Source organism: Thunnus maccoyii, chromosome 6, assembly GCF_910596095.1.
Source record: "Thunnus maccoyii chromosome 6, fThuMac1.1, whole genome shotgun sequence".
In the NCBI taxonomy this organism is placed as follows: domain Eukaryota; kingdom Metazoa; phylum Chordata; class Actinopteri; order Scombriformes; family Scombridae; genus Thunnus; species Thunnus maccoyii.
Genome location: NC_056538.1, coordinates 31,815,582 through 31,834,836, shown reverse-complemented (window position 1 = coordinate 31,834,836; position 19,255 = coordinate 31,815,582). Strand labels below are relative to the sequence as shown.

At 38.4% G+C, this 19,255-nt stretch overlaps 1 protein-coding gene across 2 annotated transcripts in view; it reads left to right on the top strand.

Moving 5' to 3' along the window:
• The window catches only part of si:ch211-137a8.2 (uncharacterized protein LOC777613 homolog), a 39,614-nt gene extending 26,131 nt beyond the window's left edge, over nt 1-13,483 (top strand). The window contains exons 10-13 of one of the 2 annotated variants that reach the window (XM_042413208.1): nt 3,184-3,426; nt 8,198-8,374; nt 8,735-8,790; nt 10,203-13,483. In XM_042413208.1, coding sequence (XP_042269142.1) covers nt 3,184-3,426; nt 8,198-8,374; nt 8,735-8,790; nt 10,203-10,392 — 666 coding nt within the window. In that variant the 3' untranslated portion in view covers nt 10,393-13,483. The remainder of the gene's footprint in view (nt 1-3,183; nt 3,427-8,197; nt 8,375-8,734; nt 8,791-10,202) is intronic. The other variant, XM_042413209.1, reaches the window with a different exon arrangement.
• Nucleotides 13,484-19,255: the final 5,772 nt, after the last annotated feature.

Sequence of the window (19,255 nt, the reverse complement as noted above, 5' to 3'; positions counted from 1 at the left end):
AATGGCCATTATTAAACCACTGCTTAAAAAACCTAATATTGATCCACAAAGTACAGTTTGGTGTACCCCAGGGATCAGTCTTTGGCCCTATGCTATTTTCTATCTACATGCTTCCCTTTGGTGACATCATTTGCATATATGGTATTAATTTTCATAGCTATGCGGACGATAGACTCCTATATTTACCTGTAAAGCTAAATTTAGACTCCTAAAATTTAGAGGCTCTTTGCTCTTAAATGCTGATAAAACTGAGTTAGTAGTAGTTGGACCAGCCAGATATGGGCATTTGTATGAGAATTAGAGTGTTAACATTGATGGCTGTATTATTTTTGAAAGCTCAACCATCAAAAACCTTGCAGTGATTTTTTTTATTTTTATTTTTCATTCCTATCTCATATCAAGGCTATAACCAAGACAACATTTTTTATCTTAGTAATGCTGCCAAAATCTGGTGCAGCTAGAAAAACAGAAAATTTGACCAAATAACACCCATACTGGCCTCTCTTTACTGGTTACCATATAAGGCCTTGCATGACCTTTCACCACCTTACCTATGTGAGCTAATTATACCATGTACACTGGCACGCCCTCTTCGCCCTTCAGTTTACCAAAAAAATGTTGGCTTTGGATACACATACAATACTTGATAGTAGATCAGTGCATTGTCGGTTTGGTTCTGCACATGGAAAAATGGAGAATTGCCAGCCTTATCCTTTTTAATTTAAGATATTTACAACCATGATGTGTAGGATGACTCCAAAGATGTCGCATCAGGTCCAAATTTGAACAAAACCATGTGGTGTTTTTCTTGTTATTTCACTCTCTCCTTTCTGTTGTTCTGGCCTGACCCAGATGCTGCATGGCCCAGAGGCTTTGACTGTCTGTCTGTCTGTCTGTCTCTGTCTCACTCACACAGACACTCACTGTCACTCTCACTCTCTCTCTTTCAGTCATTTATGTTCAGATACACCAGCTCTCCTAAAAATGTTCTCCATCGCTGGGTGTCAGCTTTATGAGCTGGTTACAACAGCTCACCTCCTCCTCTACTGATTTATTGATGAAGCTGCAGGATGTGGCACCTCTATATGTTGTTGGGTACATCAGTCTCCCTTTTTTTTTTTTTTAGGTTTATTTTGGCAAGACAAGGGAAGGGAGAAAGGGCGTTTGCCAGCAGAGAGAAACTGAAGGAACTAAAATAAACACAGACGGGCAGAAATCGTCACAGTATCCTCCTGCTAGTATGCAGCCCCCCCTCCCCTCTCTGTGTATCTCTTGTCTCTTTCTCTGTCTGTTTCACACAAATACCCACACTCACTGTTGCACTGCTGATGAACCCCAAAGCCCAATGGGGGGAAAGAAACGACCAGAGAGAGAGACACACGTACAACTGCATTAGCATCTGATTACTGATTGCTGCAGCGTCCCCAACAAAGACCTCAGATTGTGCGTGTACCCTCTTGTCATCTCACAGGGACTTTTATTTAGATTTGGTTTTTTTTGTGTCGGCGATGAACTCATGACGACGTGATGTCTGCATGCCTTCTCCGCGGGCTCGTCGAGGCGATGTCTGGCCGGAGGACTGGATGTGGTTGTACTTCATTAAATCTATAACCGCGTAGCCTCGCCTTCGGGTGCATGAATGTGACTCAAAACATGTGCCTGCAGAGTTTTGTGTGTACCCCCCCCCCTCCCCTCACCGCCCACTATGTGCCCTAAATGGAGAAAATTTTGGCTACGTCAGTTTTCAGCTCCGTCAATTTCAGGCTTTGCCGCTCCGGTTTAGACTCACTGTTTTGAAAACACAGCACAGAGGCCAACTGGCTCTGCTTTTGTACAATATTTCTTCTTTTTTTTTTTTGGCTTTGCATTTTTGAGATGATGCATAGCTTCCTTTGTCATTTGCCAAGAAATACCACCTGTTGTTTGTTTTTATTTTCTAGCTTCCAGGAAGCCATCACTGGTTTCAGCTCTTACGTGCTGCAGATAATAATTCATTGAAATAAAGATAGAGGCAATTTTTTTATTGTGCTGTTCAAATGCTCTTCTTGAGGATCAAACTTCATCTTTAACCTTGGAAACAACAGTTTAGAAAAGAATCTCACTACAAGATTGATTTTAGTAGCTGTTTTGGTGCTTTTGACCATATCACCTGAGCTTCCTCAGCAGATGAAGTTTGTCCAGTTGTCGTGTATCCGAGCTCCAGAATGAACCTTGAACTTTAAAACAGAAAGTTGAGTGTCTGTAACGCCATTAACCACCGGCCATCTGCTGATGAAGATCATGTCTTATGATCAAAAGCTCTTGGACAACTCCCAAATGGAACTAGTGGTGAGATTGTTTCCTCAAAGTATGTGTTTGTTGTCTGGTGATCTGTAGTTGTAGTTGTTAGAAATGTCCCGAATCTGAGAACTGAAGTTTGGTTGCTGACGAGCGTTTAATTAATGAATTAATTGGACAACAAGACAACAAGCAAACACACGTTTTATGACGAGGAAAATGTCACACCAACACTTTTTGCATCACTCCTTTTGGGATCATAATTTTCTGCTTCCCTTTTCTGTAAATAGTTGCAGCCTCTAGGAGTTTGTGTTTTCAGTTTTTTGAAGCTTCTTTGTACGCAGAGCGGTTAGTCGTCCTCTTTTTAAATTCTGCTTGTAAAGCTTTTAATTCAGATTCAAGCTTGAGCTGAGATGCAAATTCTTTTGTTTTTTATTGCAGCAACAAAAGATATAATGGAGCGTCTGATAAATGCTTCGGCAGCTTTTCACTACATCGCTGTATCAGCATCTACTTGATAATTTTCTTTAATATAAACATTCATTTGCATCACTCAGGATTCAGATGTAACGCCTCTTTAAAGATTGTTTATATGGAGGAGAAATTCTAATGAAAATAGGAGAAGATTTTCCTAAAACCACTGAGAATTATGGTGTTAATTTCATAATTTCTTGAAATGTCTTTGAATGTTCGAGTATGTATTTTGGAGGGAGATTAAATCATAAACATTTTTAAAGGTGTATTAACATATTTGATTTGGAAGCTTCATGTGAGATGATGAAGTCAGTAAATTTTGACTTTTTCGAGACTTTTATCAGCTGGATCCTCTGAATGTCGGCGATACAGAGTGAAGGAGCTGGATGGATGATGATCATTTATTGTGTTTATTATCTGTTTACCACACAGCGACGGGAGGGATGGCGTGACCGTGGTCATCGTGGTCTCTTCTCATCGGTCGCAACCGAGGAAGGCGGGACTCGGCACCTCTCCGAGGATCAGTGGGTGACCTCGACTCCTGATGGACGGGACGGTGAGCCGGTCAGCTTCGATGGCGGGCGTGTGAGGGCGTGGTTGGGAGTTCAGAGCCCCGCCCCTCCAGATAGAGAGACTTCCTGCTGTAAAGCCGTGCAGACTGACGGGGAGGTGAAGATTAGTGCTGAACTTAAGCCTTTTTATTGCAATGATGAAGCTTGACCGAAAGATTTTAAATGAAATGCTGCTCAATTTTTTAATTTAGGTTGTTTAAAAGGGACAGTGCACAGTAATAAACCCTGAAAAACAACGTTTTAAATCTAATTCAAATGAGTATTTTCATATTTATATTGGGTAACTATAAAAAAATATGATCATAGATTTCAGTATTTAGTCCAGAGCAAGATATCTAAAGGTCACATTACCATGAAATCTGCTGTAGTTATTATTCCTGGTCCCGAGTGGATGAATCCTAATGATTTTAATGACCCCGTGACCTTTCCTGTAATGCCACCCTCAGGATAAACTCTCCATTTTTAGCTCCACTCATCATAAGAAGTCTAAATTTAACCACTAGTCATGTTGTCATTTCATTTCGTTTTGACATTCTGTGGTGAAAAGAACCAAAAACGGACGATGAATCGGTGTTTTGTATCCCAAATCTTCCTATCCTCTGTTCCTCTGTGCCATAGAGCTCCGTTGTTATCCAAAAAAACTCATCAATGAGCCACACTGTTGTGCTGGATGACACCCTCCTTCATCACCATGAACACACACACACACACACACTGTAGTTTATTTTGACCTCGTCACACACACACACACACACACACACACACACACACACACACACACACACACACACACACACACACACACACACACACACCATCCTGCTGCCAGAAATACTCACTGGAGCACCAGCACGTCTTCAGTAGGAACCAGTGAGCTCGGAGCTGAGAACCACAGACCAACACGTCGTTGGTTTTGGACTTTTTATGGGATTTGTTGACAATAAGAAAAAAAAAAAAATTGAATGTCACTTTTTTTTTTTTTTTTTGCTGAGCTTGTTTTCTTGTGGAGTTCAGCAGTAACATTCAGCACATGGCATCACATGAACATCATCTGTGTGTGTGTGTGTGTGTAAAACCTCCTGACCTGAGTCTTTCATTCTTTGACATTCTCACGTACTCACATACTCGCTCTATCTCACTCTCTCTCTCTCTCTCTCTCTCTTTCTCTCTCTCTCTCTCTCTCACACACACACACACACACACACCGACCAATAAATAAAATGAGCGGCTGACCTTGTGGCGACCAACGTTTTTTATGGGAGCATATTGACGACAAAAGAACTGAACGAGTTCAAAACAAATATGAGCTCTATTCAGTCTGCAGCACAACAATAGAGAGTGTTGAAAGTATGAAATATCAATCATGCAGTTAATTGCTTCTGTCTCTCGGATTCCACTTTTTTTTTAGAGTCGCAAGCTTCAACATATTACAAATCAGGTTGGAGGTTAGGTAATTAAATTCAATTAGACTCTGAAAATTGCTCCATGATAGCTTAAAAAGTATATCTGACATCATATGGAGTGATTTTTACTAATTTAATAACACATTTAGATGCAGCATGGCTTTACAGATGGCACCACCTTCAGACTGAAACATCTCAAACTATTGGATGTATTGCCATGAAATTGTGTATAGACAGGATGAGTTGTAATCATTTCGGTGACTTTTTCATCTTTCATCATCCGATCAAAGTTTTAATTTGTATAATACTCCGTGTAATGATTTAAAATACCTGCAAACTTATCATCCAAACCTACCGTCAGCCTCAGACGTACTTTGTGTTTGGTGTTTATTAGCAAAATGATAATGAATTTGAAAGTGGATGGAGGAATCTAATGGGATGATATTTCATTATCGGGTCGTATTAATCATAATAATCGCTCTGCTCTCAGTGTGATGTTGCACTCTGCTAATTCAGACTGTAACTGCAAACGTTTGTGCAAATCTTCTTTATGCACTCACACAGTGGAAAATATCTGTGCAAATCTTTTTTTAGTTTGTTCACAAAATGATCTCCTTACAGATTCAAAAATGAAATGTATTTGTTCAGACAAAGTTTTTACACAATCAAACATTTGAATGCATTCATACAAAGTGTTTTCACACTTTCAGATCAACAAATCTGTCATTGCTCGCTCTCAAATGTTGACTTGCAGACTGAACAGGGCTCAAATTTGTTCACTTTCTTGTGTCATTAATTTACTTCCGTACTTTTTCTCCTCGGATGGGAAGTGAGTCCCCACAATGTGTGTATTTAGAAACAAGAGTTGTGTCCTCACAAGGTCATTAAAACAGGATCTGTACACATAGACGCATAGTATCACTGTGTGTTATCTTTCTCCGTTTACCCGCTAAAGTAAAGATAAGTTCCAGCAAACACACACTCTCACACTGAGTGATGTCGTCTCCCCGAAGACGCTCCATCAACATTCATAATCATCAGCTTTTACTTTTTCTCTGAATTCACAGATTTATCCACCTTTTTTGTAAAGATGGATTCCTGAATAACCGTCCTCTATCCTCCCTCTGTTTTCTCTCTCCATTAGACTTCATCGGCCTCAGCTTTCATTTTCTCTCCCTCTCTCTCTCATTACCGGTGAAAGCGTCTATTTATTCTCCTATTTCTCCGTCTCATCCGCCGCTCCTTGGGCCGCCGAATGAATCCATAAAGTCTTGATATATGAGTCGAGTCTGGCTGCACTTTAACTGTCGCCATAAAAACAGGAGAGAAACATGTCGACTTCTTCCTCTCCTCAGCTGTTTTTCCTCTGTCAGTTACAGTTAACTGGAAGAAAAGTTGGTGGATGAGTTTCTCAGGGTCAAATCTGATGACAAAGCGTGTTTGTGTGTGTGTGTGTGTGTGTGTGTTGTAATTGGAGAGGTTTTATGTACATTCATTTGCAGTATGTTAGTTTGACTGAACGTGTGTTTGTGCCTAATAGAATTGGCACTTTCTAATGGAAGTTCATTACTGACAAGGAGTATTGAGTGAGGATGAAACAAATTGGAGCAGAAATCAACCTGTAAGTCCAAATTTGAGAGCAGTGAAGTAGAGAAACAAGAGTTTAATCAATGTTTTGGAGCAGCTTGTATACAAACTGAGGGCAGAGCAAGTTCTGCTGGATTTGAGCTTGAAGTTCTGACTTTGCCTTCTGCTTCTCAATGTGCTTCATCAGAGTTTAGGTGAAGTGGTACCATTTTGAAAGGGCAACTGAGCACAAATGAGAGGCGTCTCCTGAGCTCACTTTGTCCTGTGTGTGTGTGTGTGTGTGTGTGTGTGTGTGTGTGTGTGTGTGTGTGTGTGTGTGTGTGTGTGTGTGTGTGTGTAGTCTTGAAAACAATCCAAAATCCAAAGAGAATCAATTAACTTTTATCTGATACTGTGTTTCACAGACCAAACACAATCAGCGGAGTCACCACAATGGAAACAAAAAAAATAAGAGAAAAAAAAGACTTGTTTTTTATTTCCCCAAATTGTGACATCGACGGCCGAAGAGCAAAACCTCCGATCTGAAAAATGCATTTTTTTGAGAAAACTAAAAAAAACTTGTTATCTTGTAGAATGCTATTTATTAAGGATATTCAATAAATAATACATTGTTTTTGGACTATATTATCATATTATGTGTTATAGATATTAATGCCTCGCAAAGTGCAGATAGGAGCTTTTGCACTTGGTGCAAGTTGGAAGAGGTTCAGCAAAACGATGCTCTAAATTAGGTTAATAATTCAAATTTAATTAAACATAAAATTAAGTTTGTTTTCAGGTAAAAAGATGTAGTAAATGTAATAGTTACTACATTGTTGTATACTAGGGTCAGAACTCCTTAAATTCAGTGTATTTGCTTCCTCGTCCGCTGGAAATGAATGTTCAGTGATTGTGTAACTCACTCGTGCTGTAGCCTCTCTACACATCCAGAGACTCTGTGTTGTGTGTTTGTTTTGTTGTGTGACTTTTCTGTCACAACGAAGGGAGCAGCCTTCCTTGTTCTCATCATCCAAAGTGAAATCTGCCAATCAGAATATTCTGCAGATAGGTGGTTTTGCGCTTTGGCCATCGATATCACAACTTGACATCAATAAGAATTGTGTCACAAAACATATTCATGTCATGCTGGCTCATGCAGAACAACTACAATCAGCAAGTGATAAAATACCTTATTTTTGTATGTTTGGCACCACTAATACACTGCATGTATCCCTCCTCTGTTGCTCTTTATTAGGTTTCTTCCATTTTCTCCCTGTTAAAAGGTTTTTCATGAGTTTTTTTCATATTTTATAATTGAGGGCACACCAGTAGGTATCATAATCAAGTAATATTAAACTTATTGAAATATTGCGACAATAGGCCAACTCAGTGTGAGTCCTGGAGGCACCTGTGAGGTACTTCCATATTGGCTCTGTTGAAGAAAATCACTCAAGGCCTTGTTCAAAGTTTGCTGTGGTGGAAGTGGTTTTAATAGCATTCTGGAAATGCTATTAAAGTGAGCTCTACCGTAAGATCAAACAATTGGTAACCAAAAGGTAGGGAGGAAGGGGATTAGCATAGAGGATCAAGGCAGCATAGTAAGGCGAGGGGGTCGGGGGGGACTCTCAGGTAGCTGAAATCAAGGGGGCAAAAACAGGAGGGGGTGCTGCATTCAGGCAGGATCAAAAAGGTCAAATCAGCAGGGGTCAAAGGCAGGAAAGACACACAGTTGGCAGTGGTAGTCGCTGCTTGGTTTGCACCAAATTACATGGTAATCTAGAAAAGAAGTTCTGGCATTAACAGAGCACAATGACAGACATGAATTGTGGCTAAATGTTTGAAATCATTTTATTTCAAGATCTCAAACATAACGTCTTTGTATTGTCTTTGTGTTTTATGTTACAGTACTACCTGGATGAAAGCCACGTCGATGAACCCGTCCAGCTGCGTCCTCATGTCGTTGACAGCCAAAGTCACCATGACGACACACAAAAGCCTTTTCTTGGCCCCTCCCCGTCACCGTCACATGACCTAAAAGCTACACCTGATTGGACGTGGCATCAGTATCCATCAAATCTACAGGTGAGTTGATGGCGAGGTTCAGTTATCTTGCCTTTGGATAAACAAGATAAATTGGTGCTGTTGTTGAAAGTAAAGTTTTTCAGTAATACAGTGTTGAGGCTGCCAGAGGATTTCATCTTTTCATAGTAATATTAAAGTGTCAAAAAAATATAGTATTGATTTATTGGTGGAAACTTTAAACACAGCCCCTTTTAATAAGTAGTAGTAATAATAAGTAGTTTCACAAGACCTCAGGGGAGAAATAAACTCTCTGCATACAGATATTTACGAGCGTCTGATATATTCTTAAAGTTTTCATGTGAAAACTAAGAAATGTTGCCTCAAACCACTGAGGATGAACAAAAGTTCTCTGTTCTTCAGGCTGAAGAAGAGCCGTCCTGTTATGAAGAAGCTGAGCGACTTCTCTCCGAACAAAGGTGAGAAAACACAGAAACCCTCTTGAGTTGTAGTACACAGATGGAGCGATAAAGGATATAGATCAGCTGTAATTTGCAGGATATTTCTAAAACCACAGAGATAAGGGGAACAGTGTTCTTTATGTCTTAACAAAAAAAATTGCATGTTAAAGCACGTAAGGTCAGTGGCTGACAAACACTTATTTGACTGGGTAATTAGATGAGCAATTTAACTTCTCAGATAGTGTTTGGTGTTTTGTGCTGGTCCATCCTTACTGGTCTGTTTTTGACAGATCTACCCTTGTCTGTGAGGGATGTGTATACTTTATAATATCTATGGAGTGTCCATTCACAAATCAACACACGATCTCTGTTTAATTGAGCCAAATATTCTATTTGAATGATGTAATACTGACCTGCATCAAGATGCTGTGCAGTCTGTTTAATCAGTTTCATCAATGAGTAGAAGTGAAAACTGTCTAATAACTTTATTCTGTCGCGGTTTCCAGATTAAACTCACTGAAATAAATAATAACTGCTTATAAAGTCAATTAACTAAACTCTAGCCCAGAATTTGTCTCTGTTGTACCTCTTATTAATACCAAGTTACTTATCTTCCAAGGAAACTACAGACCTATAAAATTAAGCATCACAGTTTTATTACGCAACATGAAGGTCTAAATGCTGTTTCAAAGTCTTCTCCATGATCCCAGGAATACAATTCTGTTGGAGAATAATGAATCCTTTTTTAAAGAGTCTAAAAATACTGTAAAAAAATACCCACAATGTGTGAGTTATTAATTGTAGAAGACAGCAATGGAAGACCTGGCACAAGTAAGAGTTCAGGGTCGGCACAATCCAGTCAGAGGCCCAAAAGGACATCCAGCCCATTAAAGCACTTAAGCTGGAGCAACTTTACTCCACTGCTGCATTGTGATAATTTATATTCTCTCATCCTGCACAATTTGGCTGTGTTGTCTACCAATTCTTGCCAGTTGCTGAGAAATTGTATGGTCCTTTTAGTTTCTTATCACAGACTCTTCAAATACTAATGAGTATGTTGTGTATGAGTACATGTTTGTTGGTCGAACAAGCGTTCTCCACTGTCCTTCTTTTTTAAAGTTCGATTTATCTGCTCCATACAGATGCAGCAGTAAAATGGTTGGTGTTATAGTTGTCCACTTCACTGGTCACAATCGACTGCACTGACAGCAAACCCTGAAAGTGTTATTACAATGGATACAGTGGAAAAAGTTCCAGCCAACCACAGTCATTGTGGTTGGTTCCTCCATTTGTCGCCCAAATGTAGATTTTTTCCAGCTCCAGTAACCAGTAAGACAGTTGGTCTTAACACCGCCACAGTTAGGGTTTCTAAACATGTTGAGCAGACAGTCGAGACACTAACACCTCCGCCTGTTCCCTCCCCTCCACAGTGTGACCCCGAGCAGGAGGGCTCCCTCGTCCCTGCCCCCAGCACTCCTCTACCTCCTTCTGGCTGCAGCTCTGGCTCTGTTGGTTTGTCTGATCTGGGGCTTCCTGGAGCCTCCGTGCCACCGTAGCGGCAGGATGCCGCATAGCCTCCACCTGGCACTGAGATACGTCAACGGACCGCCACCAACCTGAAGACCATCTAGAGACTTTCAGATAGTTTGGACAAGGCACTTTCTTCTGGCAAAAATTAGCTTAATAACAGCATGACAGAAATCTTCAGGGAGAGAAAAAAGTGGGATACTAAGGCCTTGAATCAGGGGCGTCAAACATACTTCCAGGACCACCATACAGCAGTTCTGGATTGTTTTTCTGCCCATTTTCCATTGTTAATTTCCATTGTTAGCAGGGATTTCTGGCACAACTTGACTTATTTCCAAGGTGCATGCAGAAGGAAAGTAGTCGGAAGACGTCAAAACTGCAGCAACACTTAATGCCTTTCGGCTTTCGGCCTTCATAAACCTTAGATGACCCATATGAAACACATTGGTTTTACAATAAAATTGTTGTTGTGTTGCTGGAGTTTTGACCTCTTCAGACTTATTTCCATTGTTAGCCATGTAACAAATTACAAATTAAGCTCCTTCACAGGGTAAATTTTGGTTGCTGTATTGGTCTAATGTAAGTCATGTTTTTAGGGATGCAACCTTTGAGAATTATTAATAGTTAATGGATTGTAATTAACAAACCACAAGAGGGTGCTGGAGGTTTCACTGGCTAGCTTGCAGCAGCTTTGATTAAATCTGAAGTTTAATATTTTTAAACTCTCCCTGAAAGCTGGAAACGTGGGTAACAAGGCTATTATTCCACCAAGAGACAAAACCAAATCAGATTGCCTTCAATACATCCAAATAAGCTCAATTTCAATATATTGTTCAAGAATCTCGTCTTTCTCTATTCTAGCTTTAGATCTGAGCTCAGTTCTTTCCTGTAATTCTCAATATGAGCCGTCTGTTAAATGAACACAGTGTAAACATTATGTTTCTTAGAATTTAAATATATCCTTGTCACCTAGAAAGTGCTGTTAAGCCAACATGAAAACATGTCTTGTTACATCAGGTACTAAACTATATTTATTCAGTTTGAGCCCATGCCTTAATGAAAAAAAACATAACTATAGCAGAATGTATGCTAACGGAAAGTTGTAATAAATATGTAATATCTTTATTTACCTCTGAGATTTTTGGTCGATAGCATTCGTGATTGCCTTACTCACCTGACTAATGCTACGTTGTTGTAGCATTAGCTGGTTAAATGTCCACCTTAATTCAAGGTAAATCTGTAAAAGTAAATCTAAAATGTAAATCTGATATGGTTGGTTGTAATTCCAACGTTTAAGAAGTCAAGCTTGGAAAAACCAAAGAAGAAATCTGGATGCTGTTTTTTGTTAAATGTAAAACCCTGATTCCACAGCAGCGGCTAGGCTAATACTGTTAGCTAGTTAGTGCAGAAAATGGCAACTGTAAGAGTACGTTTAGATCACATGTTGCAAGAAAGTTGAATGTCTTTAGAGAATTAATAATTTTATAACAGTGTTAGCTTGAATACCAATATGTTAGTTAGGAGTTTAGTGTTGAAAAACAGTACAATACAGGATAATTGACAATACGGGATTATTTTCGAAAAAATCACAGCATTTCTTACCCATAGGTCTGACTTGTAGGGCTCTTTAAGGGCTATTTATTTCCAATTTTCCAGATTGGAAATCTTAATCAGCGAGTTTCGGGTGATGTTGAAACGCAGCGTTAGCGCTGTAGGGAGGTAATCTAACAGACCTTTATGACCCACCATGTTGTTCATAAAACCTTCTAACATGTTTTGGGTTTTGTAGTTAATGAGGCATAGTCATAGTTTTGACATGAAAAGATTTACTGCCTTGCTTACATGTCTTTTATATATGTGCTAGTAAACTAACATGCAGGATGTAGCTAACAAGCTAGCTTTTTGACTTTCTGTAAATAACTATGTAATCACTTGCCATTCATGTCAATATTATGAAGTATTTTGTACTTTATCAATCACTAACTGCCTTGTTAAAGCATGATAGCACTTGCATTAATAATCCACTGGGATCTTTTGTAACAAGCTGTATATTGACTGTGCAAAATCACATATTCTACACATGACTGTTATTTTCTAAAGCAACTATTTTCTAAAGCATTTTCTCTGTATTTTTCTCCTCTGTTTTGAGGCCAGATTATTTTCCTGGAAATCAATTATGGCTATTTTTATCAAAGTGAAATTGTTCTTTGGTAAAAGGGTACATACTCTAAAAATAAATCTGCACTTGTAAATGCATTACCATGTAACAATAACACAACTTTGACTACAGTGACTAAAGATGTGATGATGAAGTCTCTGCAAGCTGATTTTTCAAAGAAATAAACTGAAACCGTGAAGAGCTGGAAGGAAGTAAATCAATCGAACAACTGGTGGATGACTTAGAAAATGATGGCTGGGATGTAAAGTTTATCTGATGTATTGAATGGGCTACAACATAAAACAAGCTGTTATGGTGTTTGAAAGCAAAGTGTGATTTATCTTTGATGTGCTCTTGCTGTGGAAGACTGATTTTTATGTTTTTACTGTCCACTAACAGTGTCAATATGTGTTACAGTCTAATGAAGGTGCCGCCTGCTTTATTTTGTGTTTTATGTGACGCTGAAGTGTTTTTGTTAATCAGCATCATGTCCTAGCTCTAAAAGAGGGTCTGTTTCATTCATCAACCATATGGATTTTCTTTGTAGTACATCCTGCTCGCTGTGTGAGGCGGTTTGCCAAAGCTTGACCTTTGACCTCAGGCTCTCTCACAGACAAAAAAATAGGCTAAAGACCCAGCAGGGTGTGGGATTAGGATGGTAGACTGGACTCAAAAAAAAGTGTTTTGTCACTAGATCATTGGATATATTCTCTTTAAGAGGATAATATATTGTGAATTTATTTTGTTACGTTGATCCAGTAGCTTGTCAGAGCTGCATGTGTGACTTAAAACAGAAATGTCTGACTTTCTCAGGGGAAGATGCCAGTCCAGGTTCCCTACAAATACAATTTCAGAAGGATCAAAGTATCAGCCCTGCTGTCGGCAGGCTGCATGACAATAATGAAGATGATGTGTGTCTTAAGGCCTTTAAAAAGGGAACTTAGTGAGTCATCTGCCATCTAAAATGTATTGTTTTTTGTTAAAAAATGTTCAATATTTCAAAATCAGATGATTACATCCAATCAAATGTTCATTTTTTTACACAAGTGTCTGAATATAACAAATAAAATGAATTGTAAGTAACATTTTTACTTTCTTGATAAGTCATTTAGTCACTTTTGTCTGAGTGCAACACCTGTTTCTTACGTATAGAATGTATTTGAATGGGCCATCCAAAAGACTTATGTTTCTTCCGTATATAAGAAGTCTCAGTGAAAAGCATTTGAGAGTGGAGATTCATTGGTAGGTATGCTGTATGATCTATTCATGTGCAATACTGGTATTGGAAAAAGTCCCTAAACAGAGGTTTGTTGAAGGATGAGCTGCTTTTTTTTAAGTTTTTTTTTTTTTTTTTTTTTTTAGCTCAGACTCCAAACATAAAAGTATAAAATCCAGGGACCAGATCTATAAATTATGCATATTCACAAAAGCAACATGCATGCACAGTTTTCCCACACATAACCTTGTAAATATAAAAGCAGAATACGCACATCTCACACATACTTCAGACCACATGTTTTCTAGAGCGTTTCAAGGGTAATATGACACGGTGAAGAAACAAACATTAGGTTAAAGATAGAATCCAAATATTATTTCTTTAGACTGTTTGCCAGTTTCACTGACTGCAGATTTATACATTTGTTTAATATTCTCGCAATGTTTTATAATTTTTTTTTTAATTTTTATTTTACAACAGTTGGACTGTAAAAATGCAGGTAATGTCCACAGTAAATATCTGTATTTTTTAAAAAATTCTCTGCAGAATAACTAAAGTTTTTTTTTTTTACTGTTATTTGATGGTAAGTGTGGCAACTTTTGCTGCCTGACTTTTTACCATTTTCTTACTATTTATTTATTTTATTTATTTAATTATTTAACATTTTTTTACATTAAATTTAATATTTTGCTTTAACAGAAAACAGAAAGTTGCCTTTATTTTACATTCAGTAATAGGATGTGTATTTTTTTTGTATTTTTACATAGAATTCAATGTAATTTAACATTCAAGACCATTAAGTAATTGAATAATTCTGTTAAAAAAAAAAAAATAATAATTTACAGATTACAGCCTTTATTTTATGGTGAATATTTTAAATAAAAATTTACTGTGGTTTTATGGCATTTACAAAAAAAAAACTGTAAAATAATACAGTAAATTTCTGTGAGATACTTTTTTTTGGTACTGTACAGGTAGGTAATTACTTTTTTGTGATCACTTTGTAAAGTCTGTTTCAAAGTCAAACTTAAACATGAAAAAAAAAAAAAAAATACTCATGGTAAGTCAAACTTTTTAATTTAGTTTCCTGGCAGAAATGGACTTCCATAATACACTCCTGCAATTAATGTTTGCTTTTAAAAAAAAATAAATAAATAAATCGTGACCGTCATCTTTCCTCACTTTATCATTACATGAACAAATGTTAGCATTAAACATTTAAATGATGTCACTGAATGTTTTGCAGAACCATCTTTTATTAATGTTCCTGTCTGCCAGTAGGTTGGTTTGACTGCACATGGTTTGGTAAAAGCATTCATATTATATTTTAATTTAAACACTCACACAGATTCAGATTTTATTGCCAGTGTAAAAGTTTTAAGCTTTTGTAACAGTGACTACTTCAGTTTTCTCAATTTACAGAACAATACAGTGGTTTCAGTTTTGAATATTAGTCGTCTGTCTGCAGGTTAAATCTATGGAAGACACCATGTAATGTTCAAGAGCTGTGCACTCAGTGTTGTTCCTGCAGGTAAGGGAAGAGGTGTGTGTGTGTGTGTGTGTGTGTGAGTAAGTGAATGACGGCAAGTTTTACATTTACGTGTCTTACAGCAGATTTGCATGCTGGATCTCATGCTGTGCTCACGTGCCTGAAGAACGTTGAGTCACTGCTAATACATTTAGCAGGGATTAACAGTGCAGAACAAGCAGCCTGCGCATGTGTGTAGTCATGTTCAGAAAGAGCGCAGTGGGAAGTAGAGCTGGGCCATGTATCAATATTATATCAATATGGAGATATGAGACTAGACTAGACAATATTTAAAGGCTGCATTACAGTAAAGTGATGTAATTTAATTTTCTGAATTTACCAGACTGTTCTAGCTCTTCTATTATTTGCCTTTACCCACTTAGTCATTATATTATCATTACTGGTGATTATTTATCATAATTCTCATTGTGTAAATATGTTGTGAAAGCACCAATAGTTATCCCTACAATACTGTTGCAATATTGATATCAAGGTATTTTGCCCAGCCCTAATGGGAAGTCATTCTCATTGTTTGTCAGTAGGAGGTTTGTGGGCGCTGATGTGTGTATGAGCTACACACACACACATCATTATAACTACCAATAAAAATGTAACAATGGTTGGAAAATCCTTTGTGTGTGTGTGCAGAGACAAATTTTATGAAAAGGCAAGGCATGCAACTGCTTGGGGCTCCCCCGAGGGCTGATTCACACTGTCTCAAAATGTGAGAATCCCTCCTTAACTGCAGCACCATTACAGTGACAACCAGTAATGGGAAACTCCCAGTAGCGTCTTGTTTCCACCGGGCATGACTGCGTCACATTCGGGCTGAAACGCTGTCTTGTTCCATCCTAAAAAACCAGTTGACACAATAACATCTGGAGATATTTGGAGCTTTTTGCTGAGCAGATCAGTTAGATATAATGTTGGGAGGAATAATACAAGCAAAAACAATGATGATGATGTCTGATGAAGAGCTGCAGACAACCAGCACACTTCCAACAGATGCCCTGCCGTGTCATGGAAAAACACTTACATCTCCACTCCAGTCATGGCTCGGAGTAATTACCCCCAAAACACTGGAAAAATGCCAGAAAGTTAGCAGAACAGAGCAGTGAACTTCTTTATATGGAGCAGATGACCATATAAAGAAATTCGTCACCAGCTGACGTCAGCTCAGGCTGAAAGTGGAAAAAAACATTAGAAACCGAGCGTTCAGAGCAGTTTGAAGCTGCTGCTTTTCCCTCACATGGATTACTTCCACATACATTTACCTCATTACCTCATTGACACCTTGGCTGTGTTTAATATGAACATCTGATATTATAACATTATATACACACATGACTACAAGATAACAAGGAAAAGCATAAAAAGTCCCCTTTAAGTAATTCAAATGGAATAAATAAAAAAAGATGATAGGATAATATACATCAATAAGGCCATAAGGAATATTTAACCCTCCTGTTGTCCTCGGGTCAAATTTGACCCATTTTCAAATGTTTTTTATATCACAAATATGGATTTCTTTCATCTAATTGCCTGAAAATCACATGGATGGTTCCATATCACACACTTTGCAAGTAAAAGTAATCACTACTTTCATTGAATTTTAGGTGTTTTATTAAAATTTATAGCATCTGTGGACTTTTGTCCTCCAGAGTAAAAAATTGACCCGGGAGGACAAAAGTTGCATGGTCGATGGGAAGACAACAGGAGGGTTACAGATTCATATTTTGTGAATATGCTGTTGCTGCTCAGTATTATAGGAGTTTATCTTGTGAGTCAGCTGGATTCGTCAGTGTGAATCCATCTTGTCAGGTTTTGAGTTATGTGCTTGTGTCCTACGAGGATTCTCTCGTGATCTTGCGAATCCAGCTGCTGCCTTACAAGGTAAGACGGTGATAGACAGATGGTTCATCCAATCACCTGCCAAGTAGTTTTTTTTGAAAGTGCATGCCCCTTTTTCCCCCCCAAACAGTTTCCAAGGACAATTTCTCAGATGGTTCTGTGTAACAAGCCATCTGGCATGTCAGGTTATCATAGAGTAGCTATTTCTTATCTCTCCACAGGAACGCTGGTGAAATTCCTATCAACATAAAAAAAAGGGAACAAGACCCCCCTCCAGGTCCTGGTCCTGGTTAATGCAAGTTCATTGCATCCTAATGGTGTTGGTGAGATATGCCATGCCTTCTAAAAATCATCATGATAATATGTTCTGTTATTTTTCCTTATCAGGTCCATTTAGCAACAGCAACAACACCGTCCATAACTATGGAGTTTATTATTTATTATTATTATTTATTATTATTACTGTTAAGTAGTCAGATAAGATAATTACATTTGTTTTTTCTGCTAACATTAGTGTGAAAAATGTTTAGGCCAGATATTGATGAGCTCTGATTTCACAATATGAGGTTTGCTCCCAAGGAGAAATAACTTTTTAAAGAGTTTTAAGTCATTTGTTTTTTATATATATATATATATATATATATATATATATATATATATATATATATATATATATATTAAAATATATTTATATACTTTTTTACTTTATACCTTTAAGTTTTTTACATTGATCTTATTTCTTAAATATTTAACTATGTTTTTATTGTAACTGAGGAGTTTATTACGTTTGTTTTTTGCTATTAATATATAAACACTTTTTGATTAATATTTGATTATTTAATAGGTGTTTTGGGGAACGTAACGGCAATGAAAGTCGGTCAAAAGAGCCCTGTGGGATTTTCTGCCCGAGGCCCCATCAGACTCTGTGTGTGTGTGTGTGTGTGTGTGTGTGTGTGTGTGTGTGTCACGCCAGCGCCAGGATGAAGAGACTGAGGGGGCTCTGTTAAAAATTGCGAGGGGGGCAATTTTTTCATAAAATAATATTAATTGATTTAACCATGCAATAGCCTCAGAAAGGCTACGTAACGACGTAAGGCTACTGTTTCAAAGTCAAAGAACACATTTATTAATCAGAGCACTCACAGAAGAACGTAGCTCTCTCTAGCAGAGCGCTAAATATTATATGATTCTCATATATATAAAATATGAACTATTCTCTGTCAAAATCAGAAACAGCTGTTTGCAGCTTGCATCTCTCTCTCTCTCTCGTTGACTGTCCCCTCACTTCCCTGTCGTTTCCCCCTCTCTCTGTGGATTGGTACAATGGGGGGGGAATAAAAATAGGGCCGAAAGTTCTATTTATAACCACGAAAAGCAAACAGGCGAAGAAACTGAACTAAGTGACGTGTTCTGTCTGTCTATTTATCTCCACTCCGTTACATTACTATGGACAGTGTGGCCCTAGTAGGCACCTATGCTAATCATATTAAGTAATAGTGTCTATGCTATCAGTCCAGTACAACCTAGTCAGGCAGGGCAGGAAGGTCTAGGAGTGGCCCCCAACCTTGACTAAGACAGCCATCAGCTCCTGGAGGATTCTGGGTAATTCTCCCCAAGGCCACAATGCCTCAGGTAGATGGAGATAACTACCATCACTGAATTTGAATGTTTATTTTATTTGATAGGGACGATGCAATTTAAAATCGTTTCAATAAAGAGCATGAACACTGATGAGCTGCACAGAGAGTTTATAGCTATTGCTAATTTTCAGCTCTTGTCCATGTGGTGCCAACTTTGATGTTTGGTGTGTCAGAGTACCACTTCTGTCATGCTTGCAGGCTGGGAAGATAGGACCTAAAGGAAGTCCTTCCAGAAATGGTCTGCAATCAGCTGACTGTGCCTCCATCTCCTTCTGCTGAGAAGCTCCGACTGTGGGTTCACTACTTGCAGCCATAAGCAAGGTGTTCAGGGTGACACGGCAACGTCAGACGGCACATATCCTAAGGGCTTTGAGTTGAGGATCTCTTCAACTTTGATGAGTACAGCCCTCAGGACCGCTTCAGTGACAGTCTGGACTCCAAGTGTAACTTGGACTTGGAAGGCTTGTTTGAGGGGCCTGATCTCTCTCTCCCAGCAGCCACCAAAGTGGGGTGCGCTCGGTGGATTGACGGAGAATCTGATTTTTTGGGGAACAAGCTGGGTT